This window comes from Phaseolus vulgaris, chromosome 1 (genome assembly GCF_000499845.2).
Source record: "Phaseolus vulgaris cultivar G19833 chromosome 1, P. vulgaris v2.0, whole genome shotgun sequence".
NCBI lineage: Eukaryota > Viridiplantae > Streptophyta > Magnoliopsida > Fabales > Fabaceae > Phaseolus > Phaseolus vulgaris.
Window position 1 is genome coordinate 47048607 of NC_023759.2, and position 21768 is coordinate 47070374.

Consider the following 21768-nt stretch of genomic DNA (forward strand, 5'->3'; position numbering starts at 1 on the left):
CATGTCTAAGTGGAAAAGGATAAGGGAGAAAAATAAAGAAAACCGATAATCCACACATTCCAGTATTATTGAGTTTGAGACACTGCAAAATATATTCCCTGCAAAAGAAAAGTGCTACTAAAATATATTCCATGACTTCATCAGAACTATCTGCAACTCTACTAAAAAATCCTGTTATCAGGTAAGATACATGTTTTATCTGAAACTTTTCTCTTTTTTATAGCGGTGAACATAAATAATGCTATGAATGAAAGAGAGATAAGCACTTTGAACTCAAACTCAAACCACTCCACTTACACCTATTATTCTCTGCATCTACCTTTTATTGCTTAATTCATTCCCATTTTTGGCCTATATAATCATAACCCTCTTTCGGTGCCACACTTCAAATCAAACGTTTCTTACTGCACTGTGTACAAATCATATGTGTGTGACACTCTACATTCACCAACTTTCCATAATTACTCTCATCTTCTTCATATCTTATTCAATCTCTGAGCTTTATATACTTCTTCCACAGTTTAATCTAAACGCTAAAACTATCTTTCTCTTCTTTTCAAATCTTCCACACTTATGTTCTTCTTTCTGTCGTGCCATAAATATAACCGATCAAATGAATGAATGCTTGTAATCTCCCAACCATCATTTATTATTGAAGTACTGAGAATTTTTCTCTTTTTCATTCCTTTGAGAGTAGAATCATTTAACCAGATTGGTATATATATCCCACTAGTTAGCTAGCTTTCGTCACTAATTCTCAAAGTAAGGTTTGTTGTCTTTGTCTTTGTAGTTTTGAATCTTTTTGTCCTCTGTTGTTCTTTGTTCTTGTTGTTCGTTCTTCATTCTCCATGGCTGCTCCGAACGATCCAGAGAATGCCACGTTACGACCGGAGTCACTGGAAAAGGTTTTCGACTTATCTGACGGGAAATTCGCCGTGAGAGGTGTGCCGTTACTCTCTCACGTACCCGAGAACGTCACTTTCAGCTCCTTCTCCTCAATCTGTGAACCTCGTGACGCCCCACCTTCCATCCTTCAACGTGTCATTGCCGAGTCACGCAAAGGTGGCTTCCTCGGATTCTCCCATGTTTCACCCTCCGACAGATTGATAAACTCCTTGGGAAGTTTCAGTGGCAGAAACTTCGTTAGCATCTTCAGGTTCAAAACATGGTGGTCTACCCAGTGGGTCGGAAATTCCGGTTTAGACATACAAATGGAAACTCAGTGGGTTCTAATGGAAGTCCCCGAAACAGAATCCTATGTCGTGATCATTCCCATTATAGAAAAAAGTTTCAGGTCTGCTCTTCACCCTGGCTCTGATGACCATGTCATGATTTGCGCGGAGAGTGGTTCTACTCAGGTGAGAGCATCGAGTTTCGGTGCAATTGCATATGTCCACGTGGCTGAAAACCCTTACAACTTGATGAGAGAGGCCTATAGTGCTCTCAGGGTTCACCTTAACTCGTTTAGGTTGTTGGAGGAGAAAACGGTGCCAAGAATTGTTGATAAATTCGGGTGGTGCACTTGGGATGCCTTTTACTTAACCGTGAACCCTGTTGGGGTTTGGCATGGACTAAAGGATTTTAGTGAGGGTGGCGTGGCTCCGAGGTTTGTTGTCATCGATGATGGTTGGCAAAGTGTGAATTTTGATGATGGTGACCCCAACGAGGATGCTAAGAATCTTGTTCTTGGTGGGGAACAGATGACTACCAGGCTTCATAGGTTTGAAGAAGGCGACAAGTTTAGAAAATACCAAAAGGGACTTCTCTTGGGTCCTGATGCTCCTTCTTTCAACCCGGAGACGATTAAGGAGTTGATTTCGAAGGGGATTGAAGCTGAGCATTTGGGGAAGCAACGTGATGCGGCTGTTTCAGCTGGGGGTTCGGATTTGGCCGAGATAGAGTTGATGATTGTGAAGGTGAGAAAGGAAATTGATGATCTTTTTGGGGGGAAGGGAAAGCAGAGCAACGAAAGTGGAGGGTGTTGTTGCAAAGCACCGGAGTGTGGTGGGATGAAGGATTTCACAAGGGACTTGAGGACTGAATTCAAAGGTTTGGATGATGTTTATGTGTGGCATGCGCTCTGTGGCGGATGGGGTGGTGTGAGGCCAGGAGCTACACATCTGGATTCGAAAATAACACCATGCAAACTCTCTCCTTCCCTTGATGGAACCATGCAAGATCTAGCAGTACTTAAAATAGTGGAAGGTTCCATAGGGCTTGTTCATCCTCACCAAGCTAATGACCTCTACGATTCCATGCACTCTTATCTTGCCCAAGCCGGTGTTACTGGAGTCAAAATTGACGTCATTCATGTGATCTTTATTTTGCTTTGTTTTTTTTTCTATTTTTAGTATATTTTAGCTTTGGTGTCTATTTTAAGTTTCACTCTTTAGCTTTGGCTTATTAAGCAGTTACTCATTAACTTTGACTCAACATGCAGAGTCTTGAATACGTATGCGAGGAATATGGGGGCAGAGTGGAGATTGCCAAGGCTTATTACGATGGGTTGTCAAACTCCATTTACAAGAATTTCAATGGAAGTGGAATCATCGCTAGCATGCAGCAGTGCAACGATTTCTTCTTCCTTGGAACCAAGCAAATTGCCTTGGGAAGAGTTGGTAAGTACTATTCTATTCACTTCTGAGGAATTTTATTGTGCTATTCAAAAGATATGCAAGGAAAATGAAATTAACCAAGTTTTAAAAAAAATGATTACAGGGGATGATTTTTGGTTCCAAGATCCCAATGGGGACCCAATGGGAGTGTTCTGGCTACAGGGGGTGCACATGATTCACTGTTCCTACAACAGCTTGTGGATGGGACAGATAATTCAACCCGATTGGGACATGTTTCAATCGGATCATGAGTGTGCCAAATTTCATGCTGGTTCAAGGGCTATTTGTGGTGGTCCTGTCTATGTGAGTGATAGTGTTGGCTCTCATGATTTTGATCTCATTAAGAAGCTTGTCTTCCCTGATGGTACCGTGCCCAAATGTATATATTTTCCCCTTCCAACAAGAGACTGCCTTTTTAGGAACCCTCTCTTTGACCAAAAAACCGTTCTCAAAATTTGGAACTTCAATAAGGTATTAATGTCATTATACGTTTTTTACATAAATTTAAACACCACACAATTGGTATCAATCTAACAAGAATTTTGTTCATTTAATAGTATGGAGGAGTAATTGGTGCTTTCAACTGTCAAGGGGCTGGTTGGGACCCAAAGGAGAAGAAATTCAGGGGCTTCCCAGAGTGCTACAAACCAATATCATGCACTGTTCATGTAACTGAGGTTGAATGGGACCAAAAGAAAGAAGCAGCCCATATGGGTAAGGCAGAGGAGTATGTTGTGTACCTCAATCAGGCGGAGGTACTGCATTTCATGACCCCCAACTCTGAACCACTGCAATTAACTATTCAACCTTCCACTTTTGAAATCTGCAACTTTGCCCCAGTCCAAAAGCTAGATGGCAACATAAAATTTGTACCCATTGGGCTCACAAACATGTTCAACAGTGGAGGGACAATTCAAGAATTGAAGTATTTTGAGAAGGGTGTTAAGATTAAGGTTAAGGGTGGTGGGAGACTCCTTGCTTACTCAACTCAATCTCCAAAGAAGTTCCAACTCAATGGTTCTGATGCTGCTTTTGAGTGGCTGCCTGATGGCAAACTCACTCTCAACCTTCCTTGGATTGAAGAGAATGGCGGGGTTTCTGATCTGGCAATTTTCTTCTAGCTTTTATCTTGTAGTTCTTAGTTCATAGGCTTCAATGCTGTGTAACATAAACCGGTTGCTCTTAATATGTTGGAAACTTAGCTCGTTTTGTTTACCAAGAATGAACAAGTTTGTCTTAATGTAATAATAATTCTGTTGTTCATATCATTATAAACTACAAACTTGAATTGAAATCTCTTCACTGTGTACATTAATAATGTTACCTACCAAGAAAATAAACTTGTGATTTATATTTGTAGGAAACAAAATCGATTGATATAGCAAAGAAGAGTAGCAGCACATATGAGACAGTTTCATTGATTTTGTTGCCAAGTGTCGTGGTGATTGGTAACACGTGTTGCCCTGAGATACACTTAGAAGTGGCCCGCAAGTTAGAGAGAGGAAATTTCTTCTAACTGTGTAGTTTCTTGTAGTTCACGCAATTTGATATTTGAAGCAAGCAACAGCTGTGACTTAAGTAGTGATGAGGACACAAGTTTTATATTTGTCGGTGCATGTGTCTCAAATGCTGCTAATACAACCAAAGTGATATCAGAGGTGTTCAAAAGTTGCAAAATTATGTTATAAAAATATCTGTTTCCTTGTCGGTGTTATGTTACTATGATTTCCATTCCCAACTCCTACCACCAACTACTGAATATAAAAATAACCAATTGATTTGATCAAATACAATAGACTAATCCCAAACTAAATTTTTCTTTCTGTGTTTGTAAATGGAACAAGAACATGTAGTATTATCAGTGCCTTCAGACATATGTCTATCCGTTAATTTATATCCTTTAAACGTTATTTTATTAACATATTATGCCTATAAATAATTTAAATTTTGTATGCACATTTATTTGGATTTATGTATTTTTAATAATTTTACATTTTAAAATTGTGACAAATCACTTTTTTATGGGAGAAAAAAGTAAGTGGGTTTTCAAATTTTTATTTAGAAAACATGCCAAAATAATTTAAAATAGTTAACATGTTTGTTTAATAAAATAAAATTATAAATTTAATTTATTGTATTTAATAAAGTAACAAATTAAATGATAAATATAAAATAATATATCTACGTAAATTTTATTTTTATTGATTTGTGTCATGATTTTTTTAATGTTTATAATGATTATTTTTATTCTTGATATGGATGTTATTCTTGGTCATCAGTTTGTTTCGATTTTTTAAAATATTTGGTATGACATCTAAATAATTTTCAAATCGATTTTTTAAAATATTAACGGAAAAAATTCTACGTAAATTTTGCTATACGCCACCACCTCTACCAGGTGTCTCGTAAAGTATTCTACAAACATAAATACATAAAATGTGTCATCTGGTTGAGGAATTCCAAGTTTCCACAACTACATTTCTTCATATTCATTATGTTTAAACAAATTTGTTACTCTATTTTTTTACAATACTAAACAATGGTAAAGAATGTTGAGCTCTAATACGTGATTATTTGAATAGGGAATTTCAGTGGTAATGCATTGAATATGGTCAAATATTTAACATTTAACAAATAATTATTTAATTAAATATTTGTTTGTTTGTTGACAATAAGAAAATTATAATAAGCAAATTATAATAAGTAGGTGATCATTCAAACATGAGTTACGTTTCTCATACTTATTATAGTGTCATGTTGGTTCATTTATCAAAAGTACAAAAGCTTTACATAGTTTTCTTTTGGGGGTTGAGTACCATCTTTTTTCATGTTATTAATTTATTGTTATTGAACTTAGTAATAATATTATATTGGGTTCTTACATTGATTTTTTTTTTTGTCTTCATCTTCGATTCTTCTGCTATTTGATCTTTCGATTCTTCGATCTCTGTTAAGTGTTGGTGGAATAGCTACAAATATGTTCTGATACTTAAATTAGTTTGAATACAATTTCTAAAAAATATTAGATTAGATTATACTTATCGTTTGACTTTGGAGTGTTTCTCTATTTATACAATTATTTTAAACCCTTAAAGATATAAACATGCATGTTAGACCCAAGAGGAACCCAACTGCATTTTAATGATATTTTATGGATAATTTGTTGCAGTACTAGTTGATGACATTTTTAGATTGTTTGCAGTATCTAGTATGGAATGTGTTGAGTTGTCAAAATGTCGATATACGCTGAACTCGATAATCCAATAGTAAATATGTTATTATAAGTTGAATTCTTCTATTACAATTTTTTTTTTATAACAAATTGTTCAGTATTTTTATTTAAATAATGATATTTCTTTACTTCCTATTATACACAACAATAGATTAGATACTACATACAAAATTATACACTAAACAATAGATTATATGTCTTTGTTGTAATAATGTGTGTTGTATCACAACACATATTATAAAAAATATTTTTGTTTTTATTAGAAACGTGTTTTAATTGAGTAATACGAAAAAACTTAAAATTATGATTCTGTTGTGTATCGTAAACAACAAAAATCTATTTCTATTAAGGTATATTTTTTATATGTACTGTATATAGGCGTGAGCTTCGATAAAAAAAGGAGGTGGAACAACAAAAAAACTTGAGCCTGTCGAATACGGATTGGGCCTGATATAAGAGGCCTGGACCTTGATTTTCAGGTGACAAAAAGTTGGGGAATTTGGGCTTTACTCGTGTTGAAAGTCTTACCTCTCCCAGATAAAATAGATACACACTATAATATTTTCAGGAACCTATGCTATTCTTAGATTTTAATTTTAAAAATAATTTATATCACAATTTAATAATTTATTATAAACTAAGATGTAACGACATGAATATAATTTTATAAAAGAAATAACTAAAATTTACATGTTGAATGGGAGAAAGGAAGCAGGATACTACAAGTGCACGTGCATGCTTGTTAAAACCTGGAAAAAGATGGAAACAAAGACCATTCGCCTCAACTAATGTCAGAAGATATTAAGTTCGATGAGTTTCTTGTTGGAAAAGTTTTTGCTGACACTGTACGTACATTACAATGAAATGTTGATTTAAATTTAATATTATATAAAAATTACGTTTAAGTATATGTCGGACCATTATGTTTAGAATAATGTTATATGTTTCCACGAATTCTCCTACTTTTTTTTATAAAAAAACTATTAAACAAATGTAAAATATATTAATATCTTACAAGTATAAAATATACTCCATATTTGCCACTGTACAAAGAAAATAGAAAATAAATAAAATGTTACGAAAAAATTAATTAAAACTTTCTCACTGTCCCCTATATGACTGCATAAAACTGGTGTGTGGTCAAAGTTTGAAAAAGTTGTAAAACATGTTATTCTTTTTATTTCTTTTTCCGTGTGTTGTTTTGGTTGTTACCCCTTGTTACGCCTTTTAGATTGCACAAAATAAGCCAAAGTGATAGTGGGGCTGAAAAAATAAAGGTCATTCTGTGCAATTTTTTGTATTCGTGTATTCCTTTTTTTATTCATAGATTGTGTTCGATTCTATGGCACATCAAAAGAAAGAAGAAGAAGAAGAAGAAGAAGAAAAAATGGGACTCGCATCAAAAGAAAGAAGAAGAAGTGGGACCGAATCAATAGATGATTAAATTATCTACTTAAATATTTCAATTGTCAAAAATATTGGTTGGATATTTAAATCGACTTAAAAAAAAATAAATGAGGTACAAATTTTAATTAAAAGTGTATAAGATTGACTTAAATTTAAAATTTTATTTTTTATTTTAAAAATTAAATCAAATTTAAAAAATCATTTTTTAATAATATGTATTTTTTTTTTCAAAATTTAAGGTTATACATACACGAAGATACGTATAATCTTTAAAATGTAAAAACACGGAAATAAGGATCTATATATTATATTATGAGTTATATAAATTGACAATAAATATTTATGTGTACAAATATGTTTCAGATTTTGTTTGGAGCAGAAAGATGTTTTTCATGACTAGTTCAAAAGAATTTACTCTTTATTTTTATAATTATAATAAAAATTTATACAATAAATTTAAGTTTTTAGAAAATTATTATATTTATCCTTTTTAAAATTATGTTAAAATTTTTAAAAAAATTTAAAAATTTAATAAATATTTTTAGAACTAAACACTTGATTGATAAATGTTCTATGACTCGACACAATATATATGTTCGGACACATTATTTAAGAAAAGTATCCAACAACTTAAAAAAAAAAATGTTTTTGCGGACCCTAATATTTTTATCTTTACCTCGGTGACCAATACTACTATTATTTAAGAAACATTTTTTTTTTAAAAAACATTCCACACAAAATGTAAAAATGAACATTTATCGATGGAATAAAATATTAATTCATTTCTGCGAATACTATTTTAGTTGTGTTTCTCTTTGAGATATGAATATTGTATTATCTATGGCATTTCTTATTACATATACTTTATTTATTTATGTTCAAATCTTTTTGAAACCAAATCAAGTTCATCATTAAAAACTATTTTATTTTCTCATGCATAACATGTGTCTTTAAGTTTCTTTTTATCGAATTCACATTGTTTACGTGGACACTTTATATTAGTAATTTTTTAATTCATATCGGACATGTTTTATTTTGTTGACATATGCTGTAATTGCTTTATACTAAAGTTCATAATATTCATATATGAGTAATACAATAGTGTTTGGTTTTCACTAAACATTTAAACTATTTTTCATTTTTATTAACATTATTAATAAATTTGACACTTTTTTTACATATAGAGTTCAAAACTTTAAACTCCAATTTACTTAAAACTTATCACTCTTTTTTTTAAACAATTGAATTCTTCTAAACTTAAATATCTAACTATAATATATATATAGAGAGAGAGGTATCAATGGTCAAATATCATCGCATGATATAACATGACAACATGGTTGAATGTTTTATAAGTTAAAAGATTGAATACCGCGTAAATAATATGATCGAATTTGATTGTTAAGAAATAACTAATATTTTATACGATATAATTAACTTCATCAAAAATATAAAATTTTATTTTAATATTAAAATTAGCTTCGTAACCTATCCACCTATAGTTATAGAATCGTTAATTCATTAAAATCCTATAACAATTTACACTTTATTAAACGATATTTATTACTTTCATCTATCATAAAATATAATTAAACAATAAATATTATTTTCTTTCAAAATAAGTGTAATAAAAAAAATAAGTATTATTTTTTTAATAAAATAAATAAATGAAAGCAAGAGAGAGAGGGGGTGACAATGTCACATGAATTTGTGTCGATCTCCATGATGAGTGTTAGACTGTTAGAATTGTCTAATCTGTCACTAAAAGCCATAGATACGGAACATTTCCAACGCCATTTCATATGTACCGCATGATTCAATCACAAGTCAAACCAATCACCTGAATCAAGTAACCATCTATAAATTACATTTTTTTTTTATCAAATAACAAATAACAACATTACATATAATTATACAGTTTTGGGGTTCGCATATTCATTCAGAAGTTAGTCAATAATTAAAAGATTAGTTAAGAGAGAAAAACTATTAAAAACTAAAAATTTAATTAATTGGTACATAATATAATGTTATTTGGTTGTACTGGCATATTGATAGCAAATAAAAATTATATAAAATTACTATATTTAGAAAAATAAAAAATGTTAAGTACATACCTATAGTTTATTAAAATCGAGGATGATAATTAAGAAATGATAAAAACGTTGTCGTCTTTTTATATTCACTAAGACAAATTTGGTAAAAATATGTGTATTTCCTAATAGGTTTTATATTGCTCTTTTTTTCATTCTATAGTCTATATGAGCTTGCAGCCTCTTTTTTAGAAAAGAAAACCAATGAAATACCAATTGTACCTTCCTATTATTAGTCAAATAGTGTGTGGTCTATATCATTTCTCTTGAAAATTATATTATAACTAATATTCAATATAAAAGTTTCGAATAAAAAATACTTATTTTAATTTCAAAGTTCCTTTTGGACTAGAGAATTTATAATACATAGTATTTAAAAAAAAAAATGTTTTCGTCTATTTAAATTGCTTCCTTTGTCTTCTTCTAACTTTTTATCTTTAATATTTTTTTACTTTTACAAAATGTCACCTTTATTTTTAGGATTTGATAATGTCATTAAAAATTGATGATATTATAAAAATGTATATCTAATATTTGTCACATAAATTTAATTGAGTCTTTGTATATATTCCGCAATACTAGAAACTATGGTGTTTCTTTATTTTCACACTACAATTACCCATATTATCCTGAAAAAAAAGTGGTTCCTTTAAAATGTGTGATATTATTAAATGAAATTTTTTTATTTATATATTGTTATCTATGAAGATAGAAATTAAATAAATAAAAATATTAAAAAAATAATTATTATTAAATTATACGTAATTATATACAATTAATTTAATAATAATAAGATTTTATTAGATATATTATATTTTTTATACATGATGAATAAAATAAAAAATTTCAATTTTTCTTAACATATTCTTATATATAATTTTCTTATAGAATGAGTTTGGTTTTCCACTAGAAGGTTGGTATAGGAGAGTGGATATGATGATGTTGTGGCTTATTCGAATTTGGTTTTAGTAAGATTTTGGAAGCCACGCGGAAGATAGGAATGGTGGTGGTGGCGTGTGATGATTCCATTTCAAATATTTAATAGGAAATTAAAAAATGATTATTAGGGAGAAATAATATATAATGTTGGGATGTTTGTTTTATTGTATTTGACTCTCACAAAGGACTCACCGTTTACAAAAAGAAATATATAGTATTTTTGAGGTATGTGTTTGTAGGTAGAAATTTGAACACGTACACACACCAAACAAATTCAACCAAAAATGCTTTTCTATGTATGTTTTTGCTGTCATCTCCATGTGCAGTTAGCGTCCTCATTTCAACTTTATAATTAACTTTTGAATATTAATTAATTCAATGGCCAATGGGGTGACCTAATCATTATTCACAAGAAACCCTAAAAAAAAAGAAAAAATTTCAAAATTCCAGCTTTCTCTCACTCTACACAACCACGACTTTGATTTACGCTAAGTGCCGTGGTTTTTGGTCCCTTAATTTGTGCCAATCTTCTAGAATGTCTTCCCACAGAGAACACCACGGAAGAGAGGATTCAAAATATTTGCTTATTCATGTTAATATTTTATTAATGAACACAAATCTAATCTTATAAATTATATTTACATCATAATTATTTTTAATCTGTTCTAACGATAATTTGTTGAATTTATTAGAATACTTTACACTTATTAGTTTTTTTCAGATTTAAATATATTTTTTATTATAACAAAAAATATTTTTTAATTCAAATTATAAATATTTAAGTTTATTATAATGAAAAAACTATTAAAATAAATAGTTGTATTTTAATTTTTAATGTAAGAAACAAATTTTTAACTTACACTATATTATAATATTTATTTAATTAATATGAAATATTTTAATATTATAATTTATACTAAAAATTATTTATCGTCTAAAATAAATTGTCAAGAACTCATCAAGAAGAATTATTAAGAACTCATCTAGAAGAATTATTAAAAACTTATTTTTATAGTTTTCTTCCAACAAATATTATTTAGAATAAGACAAAATTATCACTTAAAAACTATATTTAACCTTCTTAATTACTGAATACCAATACATGTGATGCTTTGTTTCATGATTAAGTAGGTCTTTAAAAAGAATAAATAGAAGCACAATTAAGTAGAAGAAAGGAAATATATTTTAAACCCTCCATGCTATAGTGTTTTAATATACGGGTATGCCATCGAACAATACTATTAAGAGAGACAATGAATAAATAAATGGAGCAAGAATTTTTTTTCCTAAATAAATATATTTTTTAAAATTACACAAAAACATATTTTCTTTAACTTTATTTATATAAATAGATTCATTTGTTATTTATAAGTCAAGATTTAGTTTCTGGAAAGCCGATATTTTAACTTGTAATAGTGACAATCTATATCGAAAAAATTAAAGTGACTATTATTCATATATCAATGTTCAGTTCTTCAAAACCTAATTTATAGTAAACAGGTCTATTTATATAAATGAAATTTTAAAAAGTTTATTTGTGTACTTTTTCTAAATATAAATTATTTATAAAAAAATTCAAAAGAGAGGAAGTGTGGGATAAAATAAAGCAACTCATATTTTTTAAATATTAGTTTTGTATTTACTTTACACTTTTTCTTCCTTTTTCATATTATTACTTGATCACAAACGATGCTTCTTTAAAAATAAATAAAAATAAATAAAAATTGACCTATCGTAAGAGGCAGAATAACGGATAAGGAGAGTGGACTCGAGGCAGGTCAATTCTTGGGGCGCGGGATTTGAATAGACATGACGACGACGTTTCATAGCAAGACAAAACAAACACAACTTTTCCATTTTTTAAGGGAGAAGCCTTGCCTGAAACTGTTATATTTTTAAGTGAGCACTTTTATTACACAATTTTAACAATTAAAACGAAAATATTTTTATTTAAAAACGTATTGTATTCAAATGTAAAGGCATAACAAACATTTATTTTTTAATAGAATTTAAAAATTTAATATTTAGCACCAACAGTAAAGATGAATACTAATGCAAAAAAATAAAAACTGATGCATTACCCGTGTAAAATTAATTATACTAGTAATTTATTTTAAATCATCAATGAAACTTTCAGCGTATGCTTTAAGAAATAGAGCAAAATTAAAGTTCCAACTATTCAAAAAGTTATGATCGTGTACAGGTCAAGTTTGAAAAACTCATCACCATATTCAATAAAAAAAATCTTATATTGAATTGAGTTTATTCCTATACTACTTTTATTAGATTTAATCTAACGCAACTGAAATTCAAGTGGAATTAAGTTAAATGAACTAGTCACAAGATTTTAAAACAATTGTTAATTGTAGTTTTAAGAAAATTATTAGATCTTTTATATATATAATTGTAGTTTGATTGGACCAGTTAGTCCCAAAACCCAAATAAAGTTGGGAAGATCTCACTGCTTTTAGTTTTGTCAAAAAGTTGCTACATGATGTGCATAATTAATGCCCAGGCTTATCTCATTCATGTTAAATAAACTAATAAAACAACGAGAATAACTCTTGTTTAACAGATTTAATTACGATTACAGCATGCAAGATTCTTAATTTCAAACTCAAAGAAAGTATTTATAACTGACATATATAAGTAAAGAATTTTAAAATCTGAGTTCAAATCATAATTAAGGAGATTTTCATTTGGTATGAATTGAAGTTTAACTAGATAAGTCAACCCTAATTAATATAATGAAGGCAAGTTAATTACAGTAATTTTAATGTTCTCATACTTAATTATCAAGTTCAGTCATTTTACTCTTTCAATGTTTTTTTTACCATGTCGTACACTTCTAGAACAAGTTGACCAGTTGGAATTATTTACTCCATAAATATTAATTGCGTTAGATGAAACAAGACACTTGGCATTCCTTTCATCTGACAGGATTTGTCCAACTTTTTTTTATGAAAAATAATAAGTAGTTAGTTTTTTCGAAGGAAAAAAAAAGAACACATTAACTTATTGGAGCTATATATTATATATAATTATAATAATATTGGTATTTGATTGTTCTTCCAATAAAATGAAAAGAGTAATTAATATGATTTAAAAGAAGTTAGGCAACCAAATCCTATTTACTACAGTTGAGGAAATTTCTTGTAAATTATAATAAATAAATATGATATCCTAAATGTGATATTTATGGTGGGTTAAAATATGCAATAAATTTTGATGCAGGATGATGAAGGCACCTTTAATAGCATAATTGTTTTTCCTTTTTCTTTTTCTTTTCTCTTTCAGCTGTCAATATCATTTTCAAATATTTTTAAAAAATGTTTGTAGGTGTGAACGTGCATGACCAGAGGGGGACCCATGAGGTTAATGAATTCGAAACACGGAAGCAGAGGGTGTGCCTATTTTTCCGGGCTTCTACAAAGCCCAGGTACCACTCTTGGTGCTATGTGAGATTACTTTCTTATTATATCAACCAATATTATTATTTTTAAATTATATATAAGTTAATTTTAACTATTTCAACTATTATAATAACATAAAAAAATTATTAAATAAAAACTAATTTTATAAAATAAAAATAATTAATTATTATATTAACTAAATTAAAGATCGTTTTAAAAATTAAAAAAAAAATTTAGTTTATACTGTTAAATAGTTTTTAAATTTGTTATTTAGTTAACTATCAAGATTTTTTTACCAAATTTAAAATCTAAATAACTGATAGTTAAAGTAGTTAATTAAATATTATTTTAAAAATTATTTAATAATAATAAAAATTAATTTAGAAACCAATTTAGTTGTTATATAAGAATTAATTATTTTTAATCTTTAAAATCTTTTATTTCATGATTTTCCTGTAATGTAATATGACTAGAAAATAATAAAATTTGAATGTTTATTATTATTTAAATTTATTTTTAATTTATTGTTATTGATAAAAATTTTAAAAATATTCGAATCCGATTATAATACCACAATTTATAACATACGTAATTTTATATCGTAATTCAACACTTATTTATAAGTGAATAATTCTATGAAATGTTAAAATTAATTTGTTAAAACTCTCACATTCACTATACGTAACAGTTTTTCATTATATATAAATGTACAAAACTTATTTTAAAACCAATTTTATAATATTAGATTAAATTTAAAGTGAATTCCTTTTTTAACATAACCTAATTGAATTTGTATGACTTATTGAACCACCATAATCATATTTCAAACTACATGAAACTTCCACCGACTGCTAAAAAAAAAAAAGTGTTTGATGGAAAAGAGAAGTTAGATAGCCTAAAAAGTACAATAAAGAGAGAGAAAATAAAATACTCCTCGGGTTTTGAGATTCTTTTTTATTTTTTTTCATTTTGCATGTACATATGAGAAATGAAATATAGTATTCCATCATGATTTTTTTTGTTACGAAATTAGATACGTATTACTTGTGTATTTATACATGTATCCTGAAAGGGTATAGTGAGCAGTGCAGAATAATAAATTAGAAAGTAAATTATTGTAGGGTAGTAGCCAGTAGCAAAGTACCAGATCAAGTTTTGCACGGAACTACATATGTCAGCATGCATCACGTGGCTCGCTAAAAGCCACACGTGCATGAATGTGTCATTTCTTTTCCATCAAATTGCGGAAAGAGTAGCAGAGAACAGAACACTAACATTGTATGTTGTTTTCTCTCTTTTATTGTTGTGTTTTTTTGCAGTGTTAAAGGTTTTAATTACATAGTGATTTCACTGTTGTGATGTTTTGTTTGGTGGGTGGAATTGGCGAAGAAACGTACGTATCTAGGAATGTAATCTGACAGAGAAGTGATTAGAAAAGCAGACTCATTCACCGACTCAGATTGTGTTAGATTTGGTGTGTAATTCACGGTTTATAAAATAACTTTTTATACTGCTATTACTGTTGTTTCAAATTTATAAATTATTATATGTTTTAATAAAATAAATTATATTATATTTTATATAAATATTATACTAAATATTTTAAACTGATAAATTTATTTACAAACTTATATTTAGAAAAACACTGATCAAAATGTATTAAACAAATCCTTCTCACATTGTGGCCCTGTTTATTTGAAAGCTATGATTGATTAAAATAATAACATGAAATGAAAGCATGTTGAATGAATGATTAACTAAATTTGGAATTGGAATTACACAGTATTCGGTGTGAATTTAACATGTGAAATGAAAGAAGAAATAAGAAAAATGTGTTAGTAAAAATGCATCCCTGAGCAATGAATCTAAGATGTGGATGACGTAACTTTTCAATAATAACAATACTGGCTGCTTCAATACAATTTTTTTGTCCAACTGTCACTTCTAAAGCCCCTTTTTAGTAAAACCCATTTTCATCTATAGTGTGTATAATTTTAAGAATAGTTTTTACTTTAATAGCAAAAATCAATTTAACAGATCTCACACTCAATTTAATTTATACATTTTATGTTTTTATTGTAAAGTTTATATATATATATATATATAAATTAATTCAAATATATATTAAAATTGAAACAATAAATAAATTATAATAATTTTAAAACTATTGAACAATAATAAAAACTAATTTAAAAATTAAAAAAAATTATCTCTAAAATAATTTTTAATTTAGTTATTATAACAATTAATTATTTTATCTTTAAAATTGATTTTTATTTTATGATTTTTTGTAGTGAGTTATTTATCTATTACATATAAGGATTAAAAAAAACTCTTAAATAATAAAAAAATAATTTAAAAAGTTGAGGATTATAATCTAAATTAATTCATCATTTTAAATTAGTATATCTATTTTAAAACTTTTGATTTGTAACTGTTTACCTTGACTATACTTATATAAAAGTTCTAGTTCATTTATTTCATTCAAAATTCAATTTTTTTTTTAAAAAAAATATAATCTAAAAGTCATACTTTTAAAAAAAAAAAATTAGATATATTGAATATTACATATCGATTAACATCTCACAATATATAACTCAATACAAACTAATGAGTTTGAGATATCAAAACACCCATAAATAAATATTTTAAAAAATTACACTTCCTTAATTAAACTTCACTTAAACAATCATGAAAACCGAAACCCGTTTCTTCCAATTTTTCTTTTTCAAAAGAATTGAAGGATTATCCTCAAAACCAGAACACTGTATGTGGCAAAACTTCCAAAAACAAATTCACATGATTTTATTCAGCAAGAATATTACTCCTTTTACCATTCATTATATATTAGCTTCATAAAAACATTACAAAAACAAAGGTTTGATATCACATTGGAATTTGGTTTTCAGTTTATGAAAGTTTACCATTAAGTATTGGATCCATTTTCTTTTATCAGCACAAAGCAAACACTGTATATATTGTGATAAAGAAGAAAGTATTAGCAAACCATTATTTCTTAAGCCTTAATTGGGTAAATTTGATTCAAAACAATCTTCATCTCTTCACTGAATTAGGATCTGTTAAGAAAGCCAAACTAAGTGTATGTTTTATTCTATCCTTCACTACTCTCATAGCATGTAATTCTAGAATTTATCTTACTTTCAACATTCCAACACACTTTAAGAGATTGATTGATTCCTTATTTATCTGAGTGGGAAAACTTTTCCAAACCGAAAAAACTTCCAAAACATTGTAACCTACCTCGGATTTGGTCGGTTTCAAAATAACAGAGGACCCCTTATTCAAAATTAACATCTCAAATAAGTGTGTGTTTGATTACCAATTATATTAATCATAAAAAATGTACTTCTCAAAATTCTAAATTTGAAGTTTAAAAACGTGAATCCCTGTTACGATAATAGAAACATATTTGCAGACACATTAAAAAGCAGAAAACCAGAAAACCAAAGACTTTCAATTTATTCTCTTGCTTCTAGATCGGTAAAAAGGTATAATCTCATTTACGTGTGAACCCTCGCTTTGGTATAAATTCTCGGTTTAACCAAAAACGAATCACTAAGTTTTATGTGATTGTCGTATTCCTTCTATGCATATCGTTCCAAGACTTGGTTTAAATTCTTCTTTTTCACAATTTTTTTCAAAATTATTTTTAAAATGTTTACGTGTAAATATGCATTTTATTCATTTTTAAATTTGAAATTTCGATTTTTCAAGAGCATGATAGGGTTGAGATCACCCATTTAGATATTGTGTTTTCGTTATTATTTTCAAGATGTATACACTAACCACAAATCATGAATTTGTAAGTGTTTTTTTTGTCACGTCATTGCAATATTTTAACTATCATAACGCACGTGCACCTTTCTTTTTCCCGTCCATTAATTTTGTACACTCATTTCTTCCTTTAAAGATCGTAAAGCTCAAAAGGAAAAAAGAATTCTAAAGAAATAGGAACTAGTTCACTTTATATACACACTAGGCCATAACATGGAAATTTTTTGTTTCACACCCACTGTTTACGTAAATTCATTTACTTTTCACAATAAAATATTTATTAAAATAACAATTATTATTATAATAGTAACTATTTAAAAAATATTATAATAAAATAATAATTTAGGAGTTGTAATTTGAATACAAGAAGGATGGTGTGAAAGCATCATCACCGTCAGATACGTGTGCGTGTGTACATTCTTTACTATACTTCGTATTATCCAATTTAATTAACTTCATCTCAACACTAATATCTTAATCTCACCATATAACCCAAATATAAAATAATGTTCTTTATATACATGTAAATGGTATTTTTATAGTTTAAAAGACAAAAGAAGAATACTTTCTCTATAACTTGCAAAAATTATCTAAGGCTCATATACTCTATTTTTGGCAAGGGGAGGCGTGAGGGAATACAAGAGTAACAACAAGCATTTTCGGAAAAAAAGTTGTGTGAATTTTTTAGTGTTATTGAATTAGAATTAAAATTTATCTTAACTAACGTAATAAAATTCGATATTAATTAGTATAAACATTATGCAAAAACATACTTTTGTTATTCTCGAAGAGCAAAACCAAAAAAATAAATTTTTTTGAGTATTTTGCACCGAAATTTTGAGTTACGTCCTTTCCCGTAAAATGGATTAGAATCCATAACGTGTTTTCTTCCGTAAGGGAAGGCCATAGCGTAACCCCGTTCACACAGAGAAACATAAACACGCCCACAATGAATCAATGAAAGGCTACGTATGAAAGCGTCGACCATGCATTGAATGCCACCGGCTGCCACGTTGTCCGTACCACCCACTAACCTACAATTGCCGGTGGCCTCTTTTGTGTCACTGTTTTTGGCTTTAACCATGTAACATATGTATGTTTGTATTCATTCATTCATTACTATACTTGCTTCTTTCACTTCCAACTCATTTCCACAATCACCTTTCACTTTCTTGCAACCCACAGAGCCGCGCTATCTATCTATCTATCTATCTTTCTTTCTTCTTTCATCCACCTAACCAGATCGATCAACCCCATCGTATATTCATCAAATCTATCTCACTACTCTCGCAGCTGTTTGAATGAAGGATTTGGAATTGGGCATTTGAGAGATAAATATATATGGATAATAATAAGGAGACGATGATGATGACGATGATGATGGGTGTGAAGAAGAAGGAGGATCATGCCATAGGGTCTTCGTCCTTCCATTGTAATTATCCATTCCTTGATTTCTCTGAGGAAAAGAGCTCTTTAGGGTTTATGGAGTTGTTGGGTGTGCAAGAATATAGTCCTCTGCTTGATTTGCCTTTAGGGTCCAACATGGCAGTGCCTCAAACCTCCGATCTTAAGGAACCACCTCAGACTAAGAAAGATTGGTCCGAGGTAACCAACCAGCAACCTGCGACTCCGAACTCTTCATCCATTTCCTCCTTGTCCAGTGAGGCTCTCAACGATGAGCAACAGAATAGAACTGTAGACCAAACACATGATGAACACCAAAAGACAAAGGAACAGTAGGTTTCTTTCTCTAATTTTCTCTCACTTTTTAAATTTTGTTTTTTACTCCATTTGGTGTAGTTATTTGGTTATTTAAGCCTGGGATTGATGTTTTTATTTTTTCATCTTTGGTGTTTGAATGGCTGATGGGACATCGGAGGAACAAAAACCTTGGGGCGGTTGAGTGTAAAATACGTATTTGATAATCCAATTAGGGGTAGGGAATGAATAAGACGGGGTGATGAGTATTTGTTTTTTATAATATTTTGTGATCGTTTGTTAAGCGAGAAATAGTGGTACGTTTGATTTATTTAATGTTTGGAAGATTCTAAGAAGATTTGATGGTGTTTTTCTGGGATGGGTTTAGGTTGAAGGCTAAGAAGACAAATCAGAAGAGACAGAGAGAACCGAGATTCGCGTTCATGACGAAAAGCGAGGTGGATCATCTGGAAGATGGGTACAGATGGAGAAAGTACGGTCAAAAAGCTGTGAAAAACAGCCCCTTTCCCAGGTAACAACACTTTAACTCATTCTGCAATACACGCTTTGCTTCCTTCCTTCCTTCACCTTTTCACTTTCGGTTCAATTTTAAAAGTGAATTAAACGCTCTTAACATTGGAACAGGAGCTACTATCGTTGCACCAGTGTTTCGTGCAATGTGAAGAAACGCGTGGAGCGATCTTTTACCGACCCAAGCATTGTGGTGACAACCTACGAAGGCCAACACACTCATCCAAGCCCAGTTTTGGGTCGCTCTAACAACTTTGGTTCGCTAATGTCTGGATCTGAGAACTACATGTCCCAGTATTATCAGCAGCACCATCAACAGCAACTCCATGTCGATGCATTGTCTTCTTTGGGTTTCCTCTCTCCAAAGAATGTCACTTTTCCTCAAGAGACTGCGTTGTTGAGTGACTATGGGCGTCTTCAAGATGCTGTTCCTTCACATATGTTTAAACAAGACTAGATGACAATTCCATGCTGTTACTATGTGATTTCTTGTATTACTTTTTGTAGGAGAATATAGATGAGGACTCCATTGCTACACTGGAATATATATTATATATATTTATTTAAGTTTTAGTTTTCCTTGATGGCTGGGATCAATCATGCTTGTAAAACCCACTATATCTTTATTCACGTATATGATATATAGATAGGGCCTTGGCATGATATATGAGCGTAACATGATGGATTTTGATCCGGTGCAGGGACTGCTATCTCGTTGACGTGTCTTGGGATATAGTTTCCTGTTTCCATCCAATATCTTATATTTAATAGATAGAAAATAAATACAAGGACAAATAAGAGGATCCGTTGGTGGATTGGACTGTGGGTGAAAATGATAACAAAACAAAATAAAAAGAAGGCAAATAGGTCTCTATCCTCCTTTTAATCGTGAGATTCTGACCCATCGTTTGTCTTGTGTTTTTGTTTCTTTTTGTTGAGGGAATGTGCGTTCGTATCACTGGCACCACATTGTAGATTTATTAGGCTTAGGTTTTCGATAGGGAATAATTGGGGTGCAAGTTTGCTTGCCATGTTTGGCCCTGTAGTCCACGGAAAAGGAAATTGTAGGGAAATTTTCTTGTATCTTGAAGGATACAGTGGTGAGAGGTCTGACCCAATATGTGACGAGGTAATAAATAGGAAGAGTAGTTCAACCATTGAGAATTCGATTTAACCTCATTGAGTAAGTTCTGCTTGCCATGTAATCCATTCATGGATTTGATTCCTTGCAGATGTAAAAGAGGGTGAAATTAAAAGCACGAGAAGTAAAGCAAAGAAAAAAATTGAACAAGGATTACATTAAAAGCGGGATCTGCTTTCTACGATGGAATAGATTTTCATAATGACTAGTTTTAGCTTAATCTGTGAGGGCACCATAATAACTGGTGTCGTATTCTTTCATAAGTTTGGTTGAGTAGAGCAGGTGAGGCACTGGTCTAAGAGAATAATTGTAAGTTAATATAGGCATAGACCAACGCGCACTAAGAGGATGCATATGATACGCCACCATCAAAGAGCCACTGGGCCCCCGCTATTCCTTCCCATTATACGCTCCCTCTCCATTATCTGACCAATACATTGCATCGAATTAGAACTCTTCAATTCAGAAAGAACAGGGAATAATTTACCAACCCACATTGAATTGCTCAGCCACTTATTGTGCCAAGATGGCCTTTTAATTTACCTATCTTCTATTACTTTACTCCCAGACAAATAAATTACTGGAAAACGATCCTGCCGGCTTCAGAACCATATCAAACTTTGATAAAAACACAATTTCAAGAGTTATCCATTTGACTTAAATGTCATTATTTCTGGGACTCCACGGGAACCTCTACAGTCACCAGAATCCAGGACAACGATGAAAGGTAACACGAAGTGAATGAGACGGGCAATTGGGTACACCATTTAGCACATGGCACCACTGCAGCAGAAAAGGCCATCATATTCATGTTCAATTACAATATCCAACAATAATTATTAGGACGCGTTGAAAACTTACAAGTAAACTATGTGGTACCCGTTCTGAATTTTGCAGTCCATACAGT

General features: G+C 30.1%; 2 protein-coding genes across 2 annotated transcripts; both read left to right on the plus strand.

Moving 5' to 3' along the window:
* LOC137814798 (stachyose synthase) lies at positions 1-3909 on the plus strand. The gene is made up of 5 exons (XM_068617708.1): positions 1-181; positions 791-2312; positions 2441-2618; positions 2719-3086; positions 3173-3909. The coding sequence occupies exons 1-5, from the start codon at positions 132-134 to the stop codon at positions 3734-3736; spliced, it is 2682 nt and encodes an 893-aa protein (XP_068473809.1). The 5' UTR covers positions 1-131; the 3' UTR covers positions 3737-3909.
* Positions 3910-18557: 14648 nt separating this feature from the next.
* LOC137814801 (WRKY transcription factor 23-like) lies at positions 18558-20317 on the plus strand. Its single transcript, XM_068617711.1, has 3 exons — positions 18558-19227; positions 19578-19721; positions 19835-20317. Exons 1-3 carry the CDS (start codon positions 18833-18835, stop codon positions 20175-20177), a joined length of 882 nt encoding a protein of 293 aa, XP_068473812.1. The 5' UTR covers positions 18558-18832; the 3' UTR covers positions 20178-20317.
* The last annotated feature ends 1451 nt before the right edge of the window (positions 20318-21768 follow it).